This window comes from Drosophila rhopaloa, unplaced genomic scaffold (assembly GCF_018152115.1).
Source record: "Drosophila rhopaloa isolate 14029-0021.01 unplaced genomic scaffold, ASM1815211v1 contig_2, whole genome shotgun sequence".
NCBI lineage: Eukaryota > Metazoa > Arthropoda > Insecta > Diptera > Drosophilidae > Drosophila > Drosophila rhopaloa.
The window spans coordinates 22,419,448-22,441,229 of record NW_025335083.1 but is presented as its reverse complement, the minus strand read 5'-3'; the positions used below and the strand labels follow the sequence as shown (position 1 = coordinate 22,441,229).

The 21,782-nt window shown below is 39.7% G+C and overlaps 4 protein-coding genes across 5 annotated transcripts in view; all 4 read left to right on the top strand.

The window, feature by feature from the left end:
* Positions 1 to 400: 400 nt before the first annotated feature.
* Positions 401 to 1,538, top strand: LOC108041269. The gene is made up of 2 exons (XM_017119151.2): positions 401 to 449; positions 504 to 1,538. Exons 1-2 carry the CDS (start codon positions 409 to 411, stop codon positions 1,456 to 1,458), a joined length of 996 nt encoding a protein of 331 aa, XP_016974640.2. The 5' UTR covers positions 401 to 408; the 3' UTR covers positions 1,459 to 1,538.
* A 4,550-nt stretch (positions 1,539 to 6,088) lies between these two features.
* On the top strand, positions 6,089 to 7,485 carry LOC108041266. Its single transcript, XM_044460111.1, has one exon. The coding sequence runs from the start codon at positions 6,162 to 6,164 to the stop codon at positions 7,305 to 7,307; it is 1,146 nt and encodes a 381-aa protein (XP_044316046.1). The 5' UTR covers positions 6,089 to 6,161; the 3' UTR covers positions 7,308 to 7,485.
* Positions 7,486 to 7,741: 256 nt separating this feature from the next.
* LOC108041267 (gustatory receptor 23a) lies at positions 7,742 to 10,045 on the top strand. Of its 2 annotated transcripts, none has more exons than XM_017119148.1 (3): positions 7,742 to 8,611; positions 9,748 to 9,906; positions 9,962 to 10,045. In XM_017119148.1, exons 1-3 carry the CDS (start codon positions 7,742 to 7,744, stop codon positions 10,043 to 10,045), a joined length of 1,113 nt encoding a protein of 370 aa, XP_016974637.1. The 2 variants fall into 2 exon arrangements, with proteins under 2 accessions (XP_016974637.1, XP_044316214.1); XM_044460279.1 differs by lacking the exon at positions 7,742 to 8,611 and adding an exon at positions 8,813 to 9,694.
* A 7,290-nt stretch (positions 10,046 to 17,335) lies between these two features.
* The window catches only part of LOC108041268 (protein O-mannosyl-transferase TMTC1), a 46,474-nt gene continuing 42,027 nt past the window's right edge, over positions 17,336 to 21,782 (top strand). The window contains 1 exon segment of the mRNA XM_044460246.1: positions 17,336 to 17,667. The gene's annotated coding sequence lies outside the window, so the exon portion shown is untranslated.

Sequence of the window (21,782 nt, the reverse complement as noted above, 5' to 3'; positions counted from 1 at the left end):
ATTTATTCATTCGCTGATTGATAAATAGGAGGTAATAAAACTTAATGGTCGAATGACAATTCCTTTTGTATTGCATTTCAGGTCGCTAATTAATTCATTTTTTATGTGGACCATATTTAGTTAAAAAGCAAATAAAGTAAAATAAAAATCAATTAAAAATATATTGGATTTCAGGTACCGTAATAAATGATTTTTATGGAGACAATACTTTAAAAAAATTAAAACTAAAAAATCCCCTTAAAATAGTTTCAAATATTATTTTACTGAAAGTGACAAAGATTTTAAGAATTGAGCTTTAGTTTTGCTTTAGCCTTCACAATGAGTTAGTTATACATATTGATCATTCTGAATAACAAATACAAACCAAAAACTACCAAGAGTAATCCCAAAAAATAAAATTAATATTAAATGGATCCTATAATTAATAAATTCAAGCCACTAGATAATGAGTGAGTTGTTAAGCATTTTCCCTTAGTTTGGTCTTATTTGTTTAAAAATAACAGAGACGACAATAAAAATGGCTGCCCAAAGGACGAGGAGAATTGTGATGACAAAAGGTCTAATCTGGATAAACTTTTTGAAAAACTGTACCCAAAGCAACGTAATTGCGTTAAGGAAGAGTTGAGTATTAAGCAATCCAAGCTGGGAACTAGTGACTCCAATTGGGAATTTTATAAGAATTTTTTTATCAAGAGCCCCATCGATTTTTCCTGGAAAAAGGCCTTTGAGAAAGGTAATCTAAAGGGAGAGGACTTTGACATTGACTATGAGAATATATTCGAAGATGTGGGCAAACTGACGGAGGTGGAGAAGCAGCTGCAGTTGCTCTACAGACCCTTCACCTGTGTCATGGATGTCGGTTGCCGATTCAATATGTACGAGCTGTGCTTGCTCATGATCGATTCCCGATACGATCCTGGTAGTCATCCTTCCCTCTCCGTGAAGGTGACCCATCCCAGTGCCCAAGTAAAGATCCATGCGGGCGGGACGATTGTGGCCACCGCTTTATCAGCCGATTCGGCCAGGTGCGCTCTGTTCAAGGTGGTTAGGATCCTGCAGGATCTGGACTACAAGGCGGACATGAAGAACTTCAGCAAGAACATCGTAAACGCCTCCTTCAGCATGCCATTTAAACTCGACCTGGAGCTGATGATCCGCCGGCATGCGGAGGAGGTGACCCACAACAGGAGCAAGCGACCCTTCATCACATACACCAACGATGAGGCAGGCGTGAGATTTGCCGTCTTTCCCACAGGATTCGTTTTGGTCCTTCACTCCACGAGCCACAGTGAAACGCGGGCAGCCATGGCCTCATTCCTGCCGATCCTGGCCAGGTTCAAGAATGGATATCCCACTGCAGTGGAGCAGCAGGGATTGCTGGTGGGGGATCTGTCGTATAAATTGGTGTGGGAAAGGCGGCTGGAGAAGGACAAGGAGGGCCTGTTGCTTTACTCTTGAGACATTGATTTTATTTTACTTTACAATACATTATTTTCAGATTTTAATTTTTACCTAAAAACGAAATTGCTGAGTAATAACTAATTTGGTTTTAATCGGAATGGAGATTCCCAGATACCATAAAACTGGTTATCGCTTTGTTTTGCCCTGCGAAATGTTGCGAACATTTGTCATAAACCAAAGTTCTGCACGTGCCCTGTTTGCACTAGCCTGCAAGTTGGGCAACTTGTTTAAATACGTGATTTATTCGCCAGCCAGCTGCTGAGCGACCACCGAACAACCAGTGACACTCCACTCCAACCAACCACTGGCTCTTTTCGGATGGTATATTATGGTACAGAGGGCCTACGCCCGGGGCCAAAGTTCCTCCAAACACTGGCAAAACAAAAACAAGAAACAAATGACCGAAGAAGTTGCAACTGCAACAGGCGCATACATAAATAACGAAACATTTTCGCACACTTGCCGCAACTTTCCCGGGAAAATGTCACATTATGCGGAACAAGTGGCCGCCTTGAACACGTTTCCGACGTGCCACAGCACCTTCCCAAGTGCTCCGGACTTTTCCCCACAACTTTTTGGGGGAAAGTATTACGGGAAGTCATACATTTCGTATTTACGTTATTACTACAAATGGAATGTACGGTGGGAAGCAAGCAAATTTGAAATCTGTGGAACAGAGGGGAAAATACATTGTTGTCTAGCTTTTAAAGTCAGTAAAAATGTAATTGAGATACAAATTGATGTATTATATACATAGGTTACTAATACATTTTTAAAATTTATAATTAATTACCACGGATATGTACTTGATCCCTATTTCCAGAATAGGGGCTGTAATTTCATTGTAAACTTTTTCTCATATTTTCAAGTCTACATCAAAACTTTGTTCATTAAATGTGCACATATCTTCAATTATCAGTTGGCTGGAATCTTCTGCATTTTATGCCCCTTTACAACAAGTTAGACAAAGTTATCACATGTACATAAGAAACTCTAATGTGCCAGGAGGTATCGAAATTGGTCAAAAAAAGATATTTCGATGGAAGAGCAAAATAATGCGCAATTTATCTATTTTCGATTGAGGTAGGCAAACTTCGATGCCCTTAAGCGCTTTTTGGCCAAAAATATGCTGAGAAAAAGCAGCTCAGAAAGTGGGGAGAAAACTACCGATACGATGATGTGGTTGGTGGCCATCGAGCAAGGGAATCCGATTAAAAAGTTGAACCATCAAAGTTTAAGAAAGGAGATGAGCGGGCTGGAGATTATGAATTATGCATTCTAGCCCAAGGACTTTTTGCTTCAAAGCTAAAAATTATCCACTCGCCCGGTAAACGGAAAGGGTTGCCTTTGAAGATTAGAAAAGTTTGCTGGGGATCCACAGTAACTGTTTTCGCATTTATAAGTGAACATAAACGGCATAAGTGGAGAAACCCTATTGAATTTGGAATGAAAAGGAAGAGGAGCACTCCACTTTCATATGGAATTAATAAACACTGTGAACTGTCACCGGAACTCTTGCCCATTCTCAATTTGTGTCTGCGGTTAACCGCAAAGATTTTACACTCGAAAAGGTGTCGCAAATGGACTTTTGCAATTTTAATAACTACTCAAAGTGGCAGAATGGTTCGTTAACTAGCCGGGCACACACACACACACACACACACACACACACACTCCTGCAGTTCTCCCAGCAGGTCCTGCTGCACCGAAGGACTTTTTGCATATTTAACCAACTTGAATTTAAATGAAAATTAATCCGAGACCAGAAGCTGCGGCTACCCGGGCCACAAGGCCACAAATGTGTTTGCTTTGAAAAATTCAACTGCAAACGAATGATTGCGTGTGGAGTTTTCTCCGCTCACGTAAATGTTTTAATTGTGAAGACAAAAAAAGGATTGGTTTACCTCTGTAAACCGAAAGGAATCGTTTTTGAATCAATATGAAAAACCAAAATTGTGTGTGCAATATACAATTCCCTGGAAGACTTACATTAAAGGTCGGGGCCCCCAAAAAATCTTTGGAATATTTTAAGGAATACTTTTAAATATATCCTTGCCCCTTGTCAATGAAATGCGTATTTCTTAGAATCGGTGGGGGTGAAAATACATAAATCTAAAATTCCAAGCGCCAATAAATTTTCATTTTGATAAACCCCCGTAAGCCTTTTCATGGCCAAAAACAAACTTCTGTGATTTATGAAGTCCTCTGTTATTGCCCGACTCCTTGGGCAATAAAACACAGAAGCCCATCACTGCCATCTATGGACACGATACAAAACTTTTGCCTTACACCGCCCCCTCATAAGTACTCCGATTTTAAAGACTAAAAATAAATATGAATCACTAATCTTTACGAGGCGAACGAGTGTTTTTCTGACAATAAAAAACCTAAAAGTTTTCTCGCAAATAAACCAAAGTGTCGATGCATATTATTTTTTTAGTGTTTCTGGGAAAGAATTCGCCGATAAAAACTGTTCATCTGTTAATACAATTTTCATAAAAATCAACGATTTAAATTACAATAACATGGCATTCGTTGGCCATTCGGTCACAGCTTGCTCTGATGTAAATCCATAAACAAAATGAGACATGTTCGCCCTCTAATGTTGCTGATTTTCGCCTGCTGGGAGGGTTATATCCGTTTAACGATGGGGGACATGTCATCATGCCCGACATTTGCGTCAGCTGGCGATCAAAGTCAAATTAAATTGGAACAACTTTTCGATGTCACATATTGCGCATAGAAAATGATGGCTGTGAACAAAAAGAATTGGTTAGTGCCAATTATGGACTTTTTTCTAGAACGTGACCAAATAAATAGCGAAAATAACACATGTGAGCTTACAAAGAACCCAACCACTTTTTGGTATAATTTAGTTAATGGAAAATACAATCCCATCCTAATCCCCTGATTGTATCGAAATATATTCACAAACGCATCTATCTAATTTGCATTTGCATTAATCGATTGACTTTGGGCTTTATTCATTTATTAATGTGTTAATTAGCTTAATTACTGCACTGGCTAACACTGCGTATGCGCGATATCTAAGCCCTTGACTTTTTTTATTCCCGAATTCAGTTGTTTAGAGAATGTTGACTGCTCCATACAAACTAAAAAGGCATATTTATATATGCTTTATTAAGGGTGCTTCGCTATGTGTTTACGGCATCTGTTGTTTGTTTGATTTGGGCTCATTTCGATATGTTATGGAAACAGGAAAGCTAAAAAAGCATCACACCTGCTGGCAATGGATAGTTCTCGCTGTGTGTTTGAAATTGGGCTTACTTTGTATGGAGATTCCCTACACTTTGGTGGGTTATAGCCTAATTTACTATTTCTTTATCGGAGATTCGAGCAACTTCACTGAGAATCTTACGTACTACTGGGTGCACTTGGTGTCACAGATTGCGATGGCCACTATATCCACTCTACAGCTTCTGCTATTGACCCACAGCTCATCCTTCAGTGGTCTCCTCATATCCATAGTAAATCGTGTCCTTCAGATGCATCGCATAGTAAGGAGTTGTTTTGGGGATAAACAATTATATTCGGATGAGTCGCTTGTTCTGATTTTTCTACTCAAAATTGTACTTACACTTCACCATATTTTTGCACAATATACGCCTCACGGAAAAGTAATGATTAGTGTTCGATATTATACCGTGAATGTGATTCTCTTTGAGTTGTTCTACTGCTCCTACTTTCTATATCAGTTGTTATTTTTAAGCTGGCAGCGAACTTTAATTGCCTTTCTCGAATCCTACATTGAACTTGTTAATAGTCGTCGTTATCCCAGTTCATATTACTGCCGTAAGCTAATAACAGTCTTTGATATCTACACTCAGATGGCAGACATTCATTTCCAAGTGACCAGAGTTTGGTTGAAAGTCTCCTCAATGCTATTCATCGGTATTTATTATACCGCACACGAAAGTACCTATACTTTATACTGTTTATTTGCTATGTCGGAAAAATCCATCATTGAACGAGTTCACTTGGTGATCCTTAAAAAACTGGGTACTTGGTTTTATCCTCTCGTTGCCATTTTGCTCATGGGAATAGCTAGTGATCGATTGAAGCACTTCGAGGACCAACTTAGCGAAAGGATCTTTCTCATCGAGCTTCTCCATTCTCCGGAAGATCATCACATCCTGCAACAGTTTGCCAGACTAATTAGTTGCAAGGTAAGTTTGAGAAAGAACATTCACTTGGTAAATAACTTTCTCATTATTTCGCAGCACCAAAGCCTTATGCTGCAGCAGCATTCCCATCCCATTCGGAATTTTATATGGAATAGAGGATCCACTTGCGATCGATATCTGGTCTTTGATATTTTAGTTTACCTTATCATCAATGCCACCACTTTTTTACAGTTTTTGATAAGTGACAATAACAGCAACTGCGAGGAAGGACTTTAGGGAATATATTGTTACTAAATACAAAAATAAATTATATTAGATCAAAAATATTTTAAATATATTTTTTGAATAATACCCCCTTTCTACTAAAAATTAGATTTCTTATGCCTCCATAAATTTGTAAGCATATTTTATATATAGTATGTTGTGAGTTGACTGTTTGAAAATTTCAGATTCATTCGATTGAAATCCTCAGTATCAATCATTCTTAAAAATTCTCTGTAGAATTCAGCACGTGTGTTCCGATTAAAATTGTTTTAAAAAAAAACTAAAGTATAAATGTTAGTTAAAATTTTTTCGGATAAGCCGGGTGAAGAGAGATGCGTTCAAATTCATAATGATATGAATATACTAGATGTCAAGGTTCAGTTGCAGCGATTCATTTTTAAGCAGCCAGAGTATCTACAGCTCAGGCATATGAACGTGGTTCTGGACAATGAAGTTGAGATATCGAAGGTGTGGCTGGCGATGTTGCGGGCTGGATCGGAAAAGGAACAAATCCTTATTTTCAACCAGAATGGGGACCAGTTGGAGTTCCGTTTGCAGCTTCTGGAAGACATGGGAGGGGATTCTTCGGACAAGAGCATGGATGTCACGTCCCTCAACCATTCCGGTTCGATGAAGACCTGCACTTCAATAGGAAAACCCTTTGGCTCGGGAGATAGCAAGGGGCCAAAGTGCAGCAAAGTTTCCAGCCAAAGCGATATTTCAACAGCAAGCAGCAGCTTGGAAAGCAGCAGCTCAGTAAGCAGCGACAGCTCAAATGGATGCAATATCCATGATCCCTGTGAGATCAAGTGCTGCATTCAGGAGGATAGAGTTCGTCCTCCATTTGCCAAGGTGATGCCAGAGATGAGGCGGTATGGGCTGGTCTTTAGCAACGACGAGAATCCGTGCGATTGCGACTTCAGTTGCATCCTAATCTTCCTGGTCCAACGGTTCCAGCAGTCCCATGAATCGCGTTCCCTCACCTTTAGCGAATGCACCTCGGTGGAGTCCTTCGATTGCAACCTACTGATCGTCTGCGAAAACGATGACACGAGTGACTGGATCCTGCGGGAAACACGCGCCATGTGCCCCCCCTACAAGTGCACCACCTTCCTGAGGCACTTCGAGTTGGTCAGGGTGTCCTTTGTGATTCCAATGGTGGTTAAGAAGAAACTGTGCAGGATATTTGGAGTCTTCGAGAAGCAGAACTGCAGCCTGGACACCAGTAAATGGTGTGTGATGAGCCAAACCCCTCTGGACCCCTGCAGCGAGGATTATCAATCGAAGGTGGTGTACGAGGGTGCGAAGCACGTGGAGATCATTGCCTACATTGACCAGGAGAGCGTGGATGTCATCAAGAGCAGGTGCTCCACGATCTGTTACCTTTTCTGGCATCTACGTGTGGATTTTTGCCCGTCAATAAGTTGTACCCCTTAATTTTAAAGGTGCACTGCATGCCCAGCTATCCCAACATAGAAATTCTCTGTGAAGTATTCCAAGACTTTGTCTCAATGAATTCGTTTTTATATACTTGTATCAATATGTACTCGTAACTATTTTAAAAGTTTAATATTTTTGAAAGATAAATATAAAAAATGTTAAAGTTGCAAACGCATTGGAATCTGTCCTTTGATTTCAGAAAATATGGGAACAACTGAGAATAAATATTTCTTTAAATTAACCGTTGAACATATTTCTATACAGAAATATCATTCATGGGGAATACCCTACTATAAATTTTCATTCAGCTGAGTCATCAATCAAGTCGTGGATAAATAAAAGAAATATCCCAAGTCATGATGCAATTAAATGTTTGAGTTAAATAGAGTCCGCCAAAGTAGAGTCCAATCAGTTCGAATTCGAGGGGCAACATGAGATCCTTGGAGCTGTTAACCCGTCGTTTCCTGGCTGGAATACTATGGATAATGGGCTTGGTGCCCCTGCCAGCGATTTCCCAGTTGCGATGGCTGTTCCTATCCCTGGCGATTCGGTGCTGTTGGATTGTTTATTTGGTGTATTTGCTGAGAGTTGGCTTCGGCTTTTCGCCGGCGGCCATTGAAAATGTGGGCAATGTGGTGGGCACTATGTTGTTTATGGGTAACTCAGTGTTGGGATTGCTGCTCCTGCTGGAAAGTGTAGTGAAGCAGAATACCCACTCCCAGCTGGAGAACCTGCGTTTCCAGTCGAAGTTGCAGCTGCAAAGACTTGGAATGTTCGGCCGACGTCGCCAGGCGGGATATCTGTTGCCTTTAATATGTGTCCAGCTCACTTGTGATCTCGTTAGAGTATCGATTAATGGCGGGGGATCAATATCACCTGTGTTTTCCATATCCCTGCCTTTGATGTGGCTCCTCCGGTTTCGCTATGTTCAATTAGTGCAGCATGTCATAGATCTCAAACAGCGATCCCTTCAGTTGCGAAGATCCCTGTTGTGCTTGGCTTCCGGCAACGATTTCTGGCAGCCCTATGGAGTCCACGAGTGCCGTCAGCTCCAGACCCTTCGCACCACTTATGAAAGGATCTTCGAGTGCTACGAGATGTTCAGCGACTGCTACGGATGGGGTATCCTGGGACTGTATCTGCTGTCCAGTTTCCAGTTTGTGACCAATGCCTTCTGGATACTCACGGGCCTTTACGAGGGCCAGAATCTGCGGGGCCTGGTCTTCAACGGAGCCACCGGAATCGACTTTGGCACTCCCATTGCCACGTTATTTTGGCACGGCGATTCTGGAGCTGAAAATGTAAGTAAAAGATATTTGAGCTAATTAGCTAGAACTAGAGTAAAACCTCATATCACTAATACCCCTTGTAAATTAGACAATCAATCAGGACTAAGCGAAGTTTCTGGCAAATCATAGCTAATTAACAATGACAATGATGGATTGGCATTTTGTCAAGTACATCTAGTGAATTTCCATCCAATTAATTCACTTTTAGTAATCATGTTTCCTCCGACAAGAGTACAAGTAGCCTCTCGAGCTGTCCTCAAGTTGTTCCACCTTATTTTAGTGGCATTTTGTCTGAGATCCAGTAGACTTCCTCGATGGATCCTTTGGTTACGGTTCTTGTGTTGGATGTGCTTCTTCATTACGATTTGGGCCCATAGTATAATTTATGGTCACAAGTATGACTGCAATATGGACTGCCTTTTGCGTCATATGCTCACATTTTTCCAGACTGTGTCACATGCAATTATTGTGGTTTGCAATTCCCTTCAGGGATTCAGAGTCCTGCAAAACCAAATGGAGGAGGTGATTGTGTTTGAGACCTCGGATCCTTGGGTGGCCTTCACTGTCATGGCTATGATACTGCCCATTTGTGGAGTTGAGTACTTGGTGTGTTCAAATGCACCAAAGAATTCGTTTCGCGTCAGGATGTATCACTTGAAAACGTTACCAAGTCACCTGGCGCTGCAAATGAAGATTATATTCTTTATCCTGGAGGTCATGGAGGTGAACATCAGGGTTCGCCAGGCCAAGCATCAGCTGCAGATCCTGGCCAGGGAGCTATCCAGTCGTTGGCCCCAATGCAAACAACGGCCGGAATATTTTGACCAGCAGACCTATCGAATTAAAGCCCTGAAACGGCGCTATAACGAACTCTACTATCTGTTTGATCGGATCAATTGCTGTTTTGGAGGAAGTCTCCTCACCATCATCATTGTTTTCTTTGCCCTCTTTGTGTGCAATTCCTATTGGCTCTTTGTGGATGTGAGAACAAGACCCCTAAGGATCTATGCCGTTCTCCTCAATTTGGGATTTATATTTAATGTGGCCCTGCAGATGTCGGCTGCTTGCTGGCACTGTCAACAAAGCTATAATCTAGTGAGGAGCTTAGGATAAATTATTAAATCTTTAAATCATCACTATTATTACAGGGTCGCCAGATCGGTTGTCTCATTTCAAAATTGGTGAAGCCACAGGGCAGCAAGCGGTACAATGATTTGGTGAGCGAATTTTCTCTACAGACATTGCATCAACGATTTGAAGTCACCGCCAAGGATTTCTTCAGTCTCAATCTGCATCTGCTCAGTAGCGTAAGTCCATCAAACTATACTGAAATATAAAATAATTAATCAAAACTCCATTCAGATGTTTGCAGCAGTGGTCACTTATCTGGTCATTCTCATACAATTCATGTTTGCTGAGCGGAACTCCAAGGGTAATTCAGGATGAGGATATAAAGTACTAAACTATTTCTTGACATGAAAAAGGTTTTTCAGCAAACCGAATTCCTTAATCAATAATTTATGCTTAGAAAATACATATATGTTTCACAACTTAATTCCCCGAACGGGTCTGCAAACCTAAATGAAACTATTTAAATGTTCAATGATTTAATTATGAAACACACATTCTCTCAGAAACATGCAAACTAAGAGCCTGTCTATCTTTGTCGCAGCTCTTATAAGTGTATAACCCTAATTATTTATGCCGCCCACGATTTGGGGGGAAAGCGGGTTGAGTTTTGGGCTGCTTGGGGGCTTGAGCTGAAAGTTAGATTGCGCAAAGTTTTATCTTCGTTTTTCTTAAGCGCATTTTACAAGGCGAAAAGGATGAGAAAGGATGCGGAGGCGGCAGCCAAACTACTTCACGCATATTAAACTGACATTTCACAAGCAGAAAACTTTTTCTAATATGCAAATTCATGGGAATGGTATGAAACAGCCGCACATCCTTGAATTAACACGTGCGAGTTCGCATTAATTTGTGTAAACTGGTGTTGGAACTGCTCGGGGTTACTCTGCAAAGGATGAGGATATGGCAAGGATCGGCATGTGCTCGTAGTGCTCGAGGAGCAGTTTTTGTCGTTAGCTATGCAAATACCCAGCCATGTAAATATTATTTACCGCACTGGCAGATGCTCAAGATGTAACTGTGCCGCCACTTCTAACCCAAATTAGCATATAACAACTGTAACAGTCGCTTATAAATATTTATGAGCCGCCTGGATTAGTACTACATTCTATGTACACTTTTTGCAGGTTAAACTACTCGGTTTTAGTCGGACAATAAAATAAGGCAAATGGAAAGCAGCATGTACGCTCTAATTGGTGGGGAAAGTAGAGTTACCTGGGTATTAGAAATAAATACTCTTTTTACCAACACTAGCTTTAATTTATATTATTTCGACCTAAGTTTGAAAAAATGTTTGTTTTTACTAATTGTTTTACTACTTAAACTATTCGATAGCAATGAACAATTGAAATTATACTACATAATGCAATTTCACATTAAAATACTAGTATAATAAAGGGTTGCCATGTTGTAATTATAAAGCTTGTATACTCTGATTTTCAAAGATTCAGCAGCGTAGAGAATGTTGAATTGATAAAATTTTTAAAAGTTAAATTTGCATCGAACATATGGCAATTACTTGACCAAAATTCAACGATTCAGCAATTCAATACTTCGGAGAATAACAAATCTAACAAGAACTAATCATCGAGCTAAACCTTTTTGTGTAAGTCCTTAACAACACTAACGAAATACCGAACCCTTCCCATCACTAACAATATTACAACACTATTTCTTTGATTGCCATAACTAGCTGTCAAAAAAGGACTATTAAACTTTATTCACAAGCTTAAATCGAAGTAATCATTATTGTTGAATTTTTAATAGCAATATTAAGTTATTAAGCCGTCAGGAATAATGGAAGCCAAACGTCTCTGGGAGTCGATGAAGCCACGCCAAGTTCCTTTATCGGAACCAATGGATGAAACGGAAGTCAAGTTAATTAGGGCCTTCAAGAAGAATCACTTTAAATACGCCCAGGATGTCTCGCAGGAGTTGGAGATTATCCAATCGAAGACCATCTGCATGAAGTGCCTGCTCTTCACCCACGTCTGCCAGGCCATCGGAAATCATGTGAAGGAATACGAAAATGAGGACGATGGCCATTCCACAGTGAGAAGATATTCTAGATAAAAAATATCGAGCTAAATGACACTGTGAAAAAATTCCTAGGAGAATGGCAGAAAGGATTACAAATTGACTGAATTAACCAATTCAAAATGAACCAGCTTTAAAGTTATTAATTGTTACATTGAATATTTTGAAGAGAATTTATAGAATTTATTATAATAAAATATATAGTCAATATAAATATCAAATTGATATCAAGGCTAAATAATAGATGAGTATTCAACAAGGTAACAAAACTTATAAACTACTTTTCAACTCCGTCTTAAGCGCTTATGCAATTGCCATTTAAGTTTTTGGGGGGTGGTTGCTAATTGCTTTTTAGTGAATTATTAGCCAATCCAACTTTCTGGACTAATAGAAACTTGCATGCATGAATATTTTATCCACTTTACAAACTGTTCAACTTTTTTGATGAATTCCCAATTTGAAGGAGGCTTTGTCTTCTCACACAGCCCCTGGCTACGAATCATTTTTCGGCATGTTGAGTGGAGTTTTTAAATATTCATAAAATTTGAACAGAAAGAACTTTCGAAATGAAATTAGTCAAATGAACAAAAGTTCATTTACACTCCACGTACGAGGTTTGGATGTCCATACTTACGGAATCCAATGTGTGTGGCAAAGCCAAGCCCTAAAAGTTGGAATAAATTACTAATTAATGCAGAAGTAGCCCATATTGGGTCATGTGTGTGGCTTTCATACCCCATCCCATAATTCAGGCCTCCATTTTATAGTACGCAATCTATTGCGAATTGTGGGTTCGTTGGAAAATATGGTTTTTCCCCGTTTCTGCAACGGACGCAGTGTGCGAAAGAGAAGTTGAAGTTTTATGCTAATTTTAGCCCTCCTTCTCCCTCTTTTGTCTAGTCTTCTGTCTCTCTCTCATCTGGATGAGCCCAGGACCTTATCTAGTTGTCGAGTCCTGTCAACACAAGGCATTACAAGGCAATTACCAATTTGTTTATGGCTCTGAATCGTCTCGTCGACTTGCCTTTTGGCCACAACACTCGTAGATCTATCTTCCCCAGCAAGATGGATATGGCCAACAGTACGGGTAACCTGAAAAAATAAATTAGAAATCACATTCAATCGAAAGGGAAATCCAGGTTTTCTGCATGCAATTGCTTTCTGCCTTTTCATTAGCAAAACCAATATAAATCTTAGCTCATTTCTAGTTATGGGCATTTCTGTTTGTATTTACGAAAACAGCTTTTGAGATAGTAATTGTCGGTAATTTAACTATTTGTCCTATAATTAGGAGATTTCACTATAATACCTGCAATATTCAAATGTCCAAAATGGGGTACTGACAATCATTTCCCACTTTTATTGTTTATTTTATAATAGTTATTTGAATTACAAATAAAAACCATAAAAAACAAAAGTTGAAATACCAAAAAATGAATTCATTTTAGGCTCTACGGTTCAATTTAAATGGCATATATTAAACAGCTGCGAAATAGGCACATTGCTGCTTAGGCTATTAGAATTTATGACCCACACCCAATCCCATATGCAATCATTTCCCAGCTTAATGTTCTCCTCAAACTTCTGATCCCAGATGAAGAATTTAATCAAGAACCACTCGAATTTGTTGGGGACACATGTACATATAAATGTAGTACACATGGCCCATAAGTCAAGCCTAATAAAATTCCACTCTGCCAAATTCGAACGACAAAAGTAATCTCCAAACTCGCCCAGCAGCACAAGTAAAAAGGCGGTGAGTGGGGTGAAAAAGTGCGTCACTTAAAACTTTTGCACTCACTTGACCAGAAACTTTTATTTTCTGTTAGCAAATTTCCCACGGGTAAACCGGAAAAGTAACAAAATGTATATGTAGCCGGGCGTCTTGGCGAGCAAAACTTTTTTCGTGTCCACAAATTGAAAATATTTCACAGTCATATTTAATTTTGGCAGCCCTCGGTCCAAACCGAAATCTCGGAGGTAATCAAAGATGGTTAGAAGGTCAGGGGATACGTGCACTTAATTACTGGGGATGCTAGAGTACCAGCAACCGATCCGGCTTAAATTTCAACATTGTTGACTCGTCACGGGGCAACAAAAATGGAAAAGTCTACGACAAAGGACGAATAATGAGCGACGGGAAAAGGGCATACGGAAAAAAGAGGAAAAACTAAATAAATAATTCAGTGTAAAATGTCAGGAGCACTGGGAGCGATGGCCAGGACAAAGAAGATGTCTCAGGAAGTCGTCGTCGTCGTCGTCTTTGCCTCTGAGATGCAGTCAAGGAAGCAATTGTATTGTCTGACTGCTGTTTTCCACTTTAGTTTGCCACGCCCCAATCTGAGGCGCCACCCACCGCCCAACACCTCCGCCATCCGCCCACTGGTAACTTGTTGACGTTGATAGTCGTACGTGCCGAAGGTGAATGGCATCTGTGGACGCGAAATTGAATTCGTGCCTGGCAGTCCCCTTGTCCGCCCACCTGGATTGAGTCGCACGGGGAACTCCGGGCTGGGTGTTCCTCGATAGGATGGCCAGGATGTGTCAGGTGGCTTTACCTGCTGACTTCAATATTTTGTCGCATTACGTTGACAATTTAGATGTTTGTCTCGCGCATTCTCGCAGGATTCAATTTGGAGCGAATGCAGCCCGTCAGCCAGCCGGGGGAAATCTGCAAAGTTAACAGTAAGCCGGTAAGGGATAACTAGATCTGGAAATGGGTCCCTCCACACGGCGATGGCAAGGGACCATGCCAGTCCCGCCCAAATGCGAATGCTTACATAAAAATCAGTTGACTATGGCCTGGCCCAGCCATTCATTAGAGTTGTAACGTCCCTTCTAGCCAAGCAAATCTTTTTCACAACAATGGGAGTTTATAGCTTAGGTCTTGTCTTGGGGCAGCGATTTTTCAATGCTCTACCAGTTGCTATCCCATGGGATTTTTTTTTGACAAACACGAAATGCACCAATGTTTGCTTTACTTCTTGTTAGTATATTTAATAGCATATAAAACTACTCAAAAGAAGTAAAACTGAACTGTATATACCATTGCAGATAAAGAAGTTTAACAGTGGGTCACATTTTCTCATTTCATCGCAGATTTTTAGAGAATGAAACCAGAAGTCTTTAGAGATATGTCACTTTGAAATCGGATTAAATTTGGTAAAGTTATGGACTCTGGAAGTCCAATTGGGGGACTCCTCATTACTAGTCATTGGAAACTTGGAAATAACTAACATGAAAATGGGTCAAAAATTTGATCAAGGGTAAATTGAAAATTTTGAATGCAGTTTTTTAGAGGATGAAACCACAAGTCTTTAGAGGTATGTTACTTTGAAATCGGATTAAATTTGGTAAAGTTATGGACTCTGGAAGTCCAATTGGGGGATACCTCATTACAAGTCATCGGAAACTTGGAAATAACTAACATGAAAATGGGTCAAAAATTTGATCAACGGAAAATTGAAAACTTTGAATGCAGATTTTTAAAGGATGAAACCACAAGTCTTTAGAGGTATGTCACTTTGAAATCGGATTAATTTTGGTAAAGTTATGGACTCTGGAAGTCCAATTGGGGGACACCAGAGGTATTTATTACTTATTTAATATTTTTAAAAAAGGTTTGAGCAGGGGCACTCTTTAACGTGTTTTCCGTTTTTGTTCTCAACTTGCAAATACTCTTTGTGGGCTAATAAGCCACAAGTATTAATAATATTTAAAAAAAAAAATACTTGGTTTTGGCTCCGAAAATGTCACTTGATGGGAGGATGAAGGTCCTTCAATCCACCACCCTTAGCCCGCCCACTTGCCGCCACGCCCGCGATTGTAATGTGACTGTCGCTGGCAGCCACCCACCACCTAACACCACCCACCGCCCCACCAGAGCTGGCATTTCATTGTTGTGCTTTTCTTTTCCCATTTTATTTATATAATGTGTCTCGAATGTGTGTCTGCGGGTGTGTGGGAGTTTTTCTATCAAAGCGCAGGAAACACGTGCGGGTAAAACATTTTTCAAGCTTTTAGCGCTGCATACAAATCAACCCCGAAAAACAAAAAATCCCATTCACAATAATTTGTTGAACTTCATAAGAGCCAGCGCTTTGGGTTAGTCGGATGAGAACTCGCCTTGATGGGTGGTTGGGTGGTTCAGCCAGCTGTTGCATTATGTAAAACCCCGGCATAATAGATCTGAGAATGTGGGAAAATTGTAGACGCAAATACCAGGCGAACAGCAGACGAATAAAGTGGAAAAACACGCAAGCTGTCGGCATCTGAAATCGTAGTTTCTCTCCTTTTTTAAGATGCTAATTGGGTTTTATATAATTTAAAGCACTCACTTTTCAAACTTTATTTCCGTCTTTTTCACGAAGTAAGTTGCATATATGCGAATGTGCCCAGTAAAATGCCACAAATGCAAATTAATTTAATTGAATCCAATTTGGCATTCGCATTATCTTTTTCATTGTTCCCTTAATTTAACAATTGCGGGAGAGAGAAAGAGTGGTGGAAACTGTGTGGGTTGAATTAACCACACAGTAGAAACTATTTTGTAATCCGGATTTATAAATTTATGCAAATGTGCGGTCTTAAACCGAATAAACCTTCATACGAGACTTATAAGCTTATTATGTGCAGAGCCTCTGGCAAGCTAGTTCTTTTAAATAAGATAAATTTAAATTTGTAAGCTGCTGATAAGAACATTTCGTATTAATGCAAGTTATTTTTAATTGATTACTGCTTACGAATATGGTAATCCAATAACTAGCACATTTGCCTTTGTTTATTATGTTTTTAGCGAAATATTTTCTTGCATAAATCACCAATTTTTTTTTTACCACTAAAAAAATGATTTAGTTTTCAATATTTTAACAACTGAAAAGTTAAATACTTAGATACGACTTGTAAAGTCAACAGCTAAACTGGTTCCTACAATTTTAAGTGAATGCAAAAGCCTTTAGGTCATATTTTACATTTGCCCTTTTTTCTCTTTTTAATTTGATGTCCTGATTGGATAATTTCAAAAAATAACATGGGCTTAGCAGTAAACCCATACTTTTGTTAACAGAATTATAGCAAGAGGGGGACTATTAGCATGCACTGTTATGAACTTACGGATAAAAAATGTTAGGACCGCAGCATAAAAAAGGGAAACCATTTACTACTTAGAAGGTAAATGGTTTAACATTAAAAATACAATTTTTAATGATTAACTATAAGAAAATTTGCTATTAAAATAGGTTTCCAATAATTTAAGAAATTACAAATATTTTATAACCAGACCAAACTGTTGCTTCATCGAGCAGTGTTCTAGTACAGCATTTCAAAACGCACCACTCTGTAAGTTAGCAGTTGGATAACAGAGAAAGAGCGGGCGTCTGCGCAGTGATTCCTCCAGTCACGAGTGCCAAGTCACGACTGCCGAACGGGATTCTCCTTTCCCAGCGAGTGCCGCTCTCATTGGCGGGGGAGTAGCTACCGCTCGGGTCACTCGCTGCTGCCGCCGGGACCGCCGCTGCCGCCGCCTCTGCCACCGCTTCCGCTGATGAGCGGCGCTCAGTCTGCCTGCTGCACTCGAATCGCGTGGTGGACGCCACGTCGTCGTCGTTCGGTTCTCCGATTTCGGTTTTCGCCGGTCACGAGTTTACGAGCTTAGTGGGTGGCCTCCCCTCAAAAACAGCCTATGCAAATATGTGCATGCATGCTGAAACATAAATTAAATCGAATTAAATCCGTACAAGATTCAAACTAAAGTCGAAATATTAAAATAATTGACCTTTTGTGTGTGTGTGTGTGTGACATCAGTTGTGAATCCAATTTCCGTTTCCCGGCTTTGGTTGCCTCAAAAATTTAATTAAGCCGATTTTTCAACTTCAAAAGCTAAGAGGCAAATTAATCAGCTAAAGGTAAGGCACCACAGTCAAAACGATAGGCTGTTTCTTTTTTCGAACACACAATTCCTTGAAAATGTCCTGCTCGCCTGACAACCGAAAAAACATAATTAAATTATAACAGACGAGTTCATAAATATCCCAATTTATTGCCTGCTTTTCGGGGAAGTGAACCATATTTCATGCAGCTCATAAGGCACATTTAAAGTTAAAGCTGTTTGACTTTCTCTCTGCACATCCTGCGGAATTTAAAGTCGAAAGCAATTTTAAATTTATTACACAAATACCCAGGCATGCACACGGTGGGAATGCCATTGGATATGCGCATCATAAACAACGTCCAGCACCGGAACAGACAGCATATTAAAAATGTGACTATAACCTTGGTTTCCAAACGAGCTGTGGGCGGGGACAATCGTGGATTGGAGCCCAGTACCCGGCACCCGTTCCGCCTTCCGCTTCCGCTCCCGAGTCCTGGAAACCGCATCAAGGCCACAGCAACCACGAGCAGTGCAATAGCGCCAGCCAGAGGTGTCCTCCATCGATGCCGGATAGTATCGGAGATGAGCAGTTTAAAAAACTCGGATTAAATAATAAAAAATGTATTTTGCGAATAATGTTTACTGGGATTAAAATCACCTATTTAGAAAAGAGAAATAAAGTCAAGGCATACCTTTAGTTTTAAGAGAGCTTATTAGTCTGAAACATTTAAATATTTTTGGCTGATTAAAATATTTAATTCCATAACTATAATTATATTTATATAATTATATTATAACTATACAAATGTTACTTTAAAATATTGTTATTTTGAAATTGAATATGGAACGAAACAGCTAATTGATCTAAAACCAACTTATGGTTACCAACTTAACGACAATTAATGACTAAAGTATAGTTAGGAAATTATACCATTCAATATTTGGTATGATATATATAATAATATATTTTAGACATTTTAAATCAAAAAAGTTTGGCGTAAAGCAAGCAGAGATTGCATCACTGACAAAGATAGTCCGTCTTGGCTTGGTTTGTTGTGCCCCGCTCTTGTTGCTGTTTGTTATTTGTTATTTTTACTGTACACATGACAATAACGCCGGCGGCGGGCACTGCGTCTCCTGCATCCCTGGAATGCAATGCATCGTCGGAGGAGGGCGACCGGGATCGGCTCAACGCAAACCGAAACCCAAGCCCAACTGAATCCTTCCCAGCGCGGACAGCTCGGTGCTTGTGCAATAGTTTCAAGTGGCCGGGCAACTTTTTCCATTATGAATGGTGCGGTTGCGCTTTTTTCCATCCATTATTTACGAGTTTTGAGTGCAAACTTGTTTCGCCAGCAAACAAGTGGCGGCCAGAGGATTAGAACACTCGCTCGGCCGCTTTGCAGGATATGGTGGCCTGAGGAGGGGGAGTGGTAATAGAGGACTCCTGGCACTGTGCTAAAGTTTCTGCCATAAGCCAAAGACAAAGCCACGCCTCATTCGGAAATGACCGGCAGAAAATGGTTTGAATTGCTGGACGAATTTGATGTCATTTAAGTATTTGATTGTCCATAATAAAAGCATATTTTCTGGGTATTGGTTTACTTGGCAACTTCAATCGAATATTTTGAACATTTTTTGAATTCCTATTGATCTGGAAAAAAATTAGTAAAAAATAGCATAGATAATTGCTTTAAAATAGTTTTCAGTTTATTAAAGAAATCGAATGTTTTACGAATTTTTGTCAGGTTCAAATTAAAATTAATCACTGAATATGGTTACAAGTAAATCGATTGTTTTAAGAATGTTTCACACTTAAAACAAAATAACTTCAAATTAATTTTTTTGGCATTCCTATAGGATATCTCATAGAAACTAACTTAATTTAATTTTAGTTTTTCTAGGTCAGGTTCTAGGCGCTTCCATTAGTCAAAATATCTATACTTTTCAGAGTGGCAAACTTCTAGCGCTACCAATACGAGTGTGATCAACTTTTATGTTCGCTGCTTTTTGCCCTGTTTTTCGTGGACTGCAATTTTGATAAAAAGTTTCAAACATGTCTGGTCGATGCATTTATGCGTGTGCATAATTTTCGAAATCACTTGAGTATTTTGCGAAACAAAGTCTGAAGTTTCGCCAACTTGTTTTACGCACTTGCAGGCACTGCACCGCCCAACCACCTAGCCACCCACCCAGCCACCACCCACCGGGAAAGGCCGAAACTCCACCCAATATCAGGGGCTAGGCCGTCGCAATCTGCCGCCATACACAAGTTCTCTCGTGCGGAGAGAGAATGTTCTGCATTCCCTGACATTGATAAATGATTTTCCCTCCCCCAAAAAAGTTTAGCAGAAGAAAACCCAAAACAAGCGGGCCAGCGGACGGGGGCAAAAATGCTGGTTGGAAAATGCATTCATGGCAGGAAAATTGTTGTTGCTCACTAAACCGTGAACCGAGTACGGAGAAATTCGCCTGCTGGCTGCTGCTGCTGGTGAAATTATCGCAGCTCGGCATTCTCGAGAGTCAGTGACAAGAGCCAAAAGGCAGAGGCTGAAGAAATCATAAATAAAATATAGAAGTAGATATATGCAGCAGTGTATATATAGAGCTTGTACTTGTGCCCAATTTAATTATCCTCGCCAGTCGAAAGAAGTGGCCAGGCCAAGAAATTTCATTCACTTAAAACTCCGGGGCGAAGTTCCTTCGAGCGAATGCAAATGAAAAACCACAACGCATGCTCAAGCCGAGTTTTCAGTTTGAGTTTTCCGCAATTCCCCCGCCACTTTCCCGGCTTTCCCCCGGTTCAACATGTAATTAGAGTGCGAGGAATGCGCGCGGTTGCCAAAAATGTTGTGGCCGTGGGTGCTTTGATGTATATATAGCGGCATATATATACGGATATCTGTAGAAAATGTAAATGTAAATGTAAGCACTGGGGCTTCAGCGCCACTGTCTTAACATCTGGCTGCCCGCAAAAGTTCAAGTTTGCTGCTTGTCTGCCGCCGGAGTCCTTTCTCGAGTGCCTCCGCCAGTGTGTAAATTGGACGAATGTGTCGTTATGTCGATGTGTTGACATCCAAAGTGCACAGAAACGACCATGCAAAAAGTAGCAAAAACTGCACAAAACTTTACTTCAAGTTGGCCAGAAGAGCAGCCGTTGGATGGTGCGGTCAAAACAGACAAAGTTATCCAGTTACAGTCTACTTTTTAAATTCCCTTACTCGAGTGTTCAACAGTTTAAGCCATTTCGTGCATTTTTCGGCCTTTAAATGAACGTATTTTAAAATAAATCCCTCTTTAAAAGTCTGCAAAAATAAAACAAATGGAGACCACTTAAAAACAGTGAACAAAAATAATTAAATATTGCCATTTTAGAATTAAATCAATGATATATATTTCTTAATATACATTTTTCGATTTAAAATTAAAAAAAGGTTATTAGTGTAACCAGATTGCGCTTGGTACTTTCATGTAATAATTTAATTAATCTATATATTAATTTAAAACTGTATGAAATAATGTAATAGAATTCCAAGTTTAATAAAATAATTATGTTTTAAAACCGGAAAAGTTTAAATTCAGCCGACTGCAACCAATAGCACGCCCAATTATAATAATTAATAAATGTATAATCACTTTAACCATTATCATTTAAATTGTTGATGGCCATGCTCTTTCATCAAACAGAACTCGAGTTCTGATTCTCCTCACTTATATAAAACGGATACCAAACTCATCATTAATATCCTGCACATCGCACTTAAATGTTGGTTAGTTTATGTCCATATTGTATCGGGTATACTGTGCGGAATAAATTGCTTTTGAAATTTCTGCTCTTTGTCCATAAAGATGGGGGGAATGTTGAAACGCATTTCCCTTGTTCGCATTATTAACGCACATAAAACTCACATATAAAGTGATTTAAATTTATTAAATATAAAACGCCACCACAGCGCACCACACCGCACCGAAGATGCGAGCGCATAACAATTGCAATAAAATTTAACGTGCATCGATAAAAAGAATATCAAACTGAATAAAAACAACAACAAAGCGGGAACGATCCGCTTGGCAGAAGAGAACTTCATTACTTGTTTGAATGAATGGGGGAAAGTGCAAAAAAAATATATAAAAAACGAAAAAAATGGA

Bases quoted from the DNA above. Each gene is read 5' to 3' on its own strand.
- LOC108041269 (XM_017119151.2), top strand. From the start codon at position 409: ATGGATCCTATAATTAATAAATTCAAGCCACTAGATAATGA. The intron at 450-503 runs GTGAGTTGTTAA...TAAAAATAACAG, and splicing joins TTCAAGCCACTAGATAATGA to AGACGACAATAAAAATGGCT.
- LOC108041266 (XM_044460111.1), top strand. From the start codon at position 6,162: ATGTTAGTTAAAATTTTTTCGGATAAGCCGGGTGAAGAGAGATGCGTT.
- LOC108041267 (XM_044460279.1), top strand. From the start codon at position 8,813: ATGTTTCCTCCGACAAGAGTACAAGTAGCCTCTCGAGCTGTCCTCAAG. The intron at 9,695-9,747 runs GTGAGGAGCTTA...CTATTATTACAG, and splicing joins GTCAACAAAGCTATAATCTA to GGTCGCCAGATCGGTTGTCT. The intron at 9,907-9,961 runs GTAAGTCCATCA...AACTCCATTCAG, and splicing joins ATCTGCATCTGCTCAGTAGC to ATGTTTGCAGCAGTGGTCAC.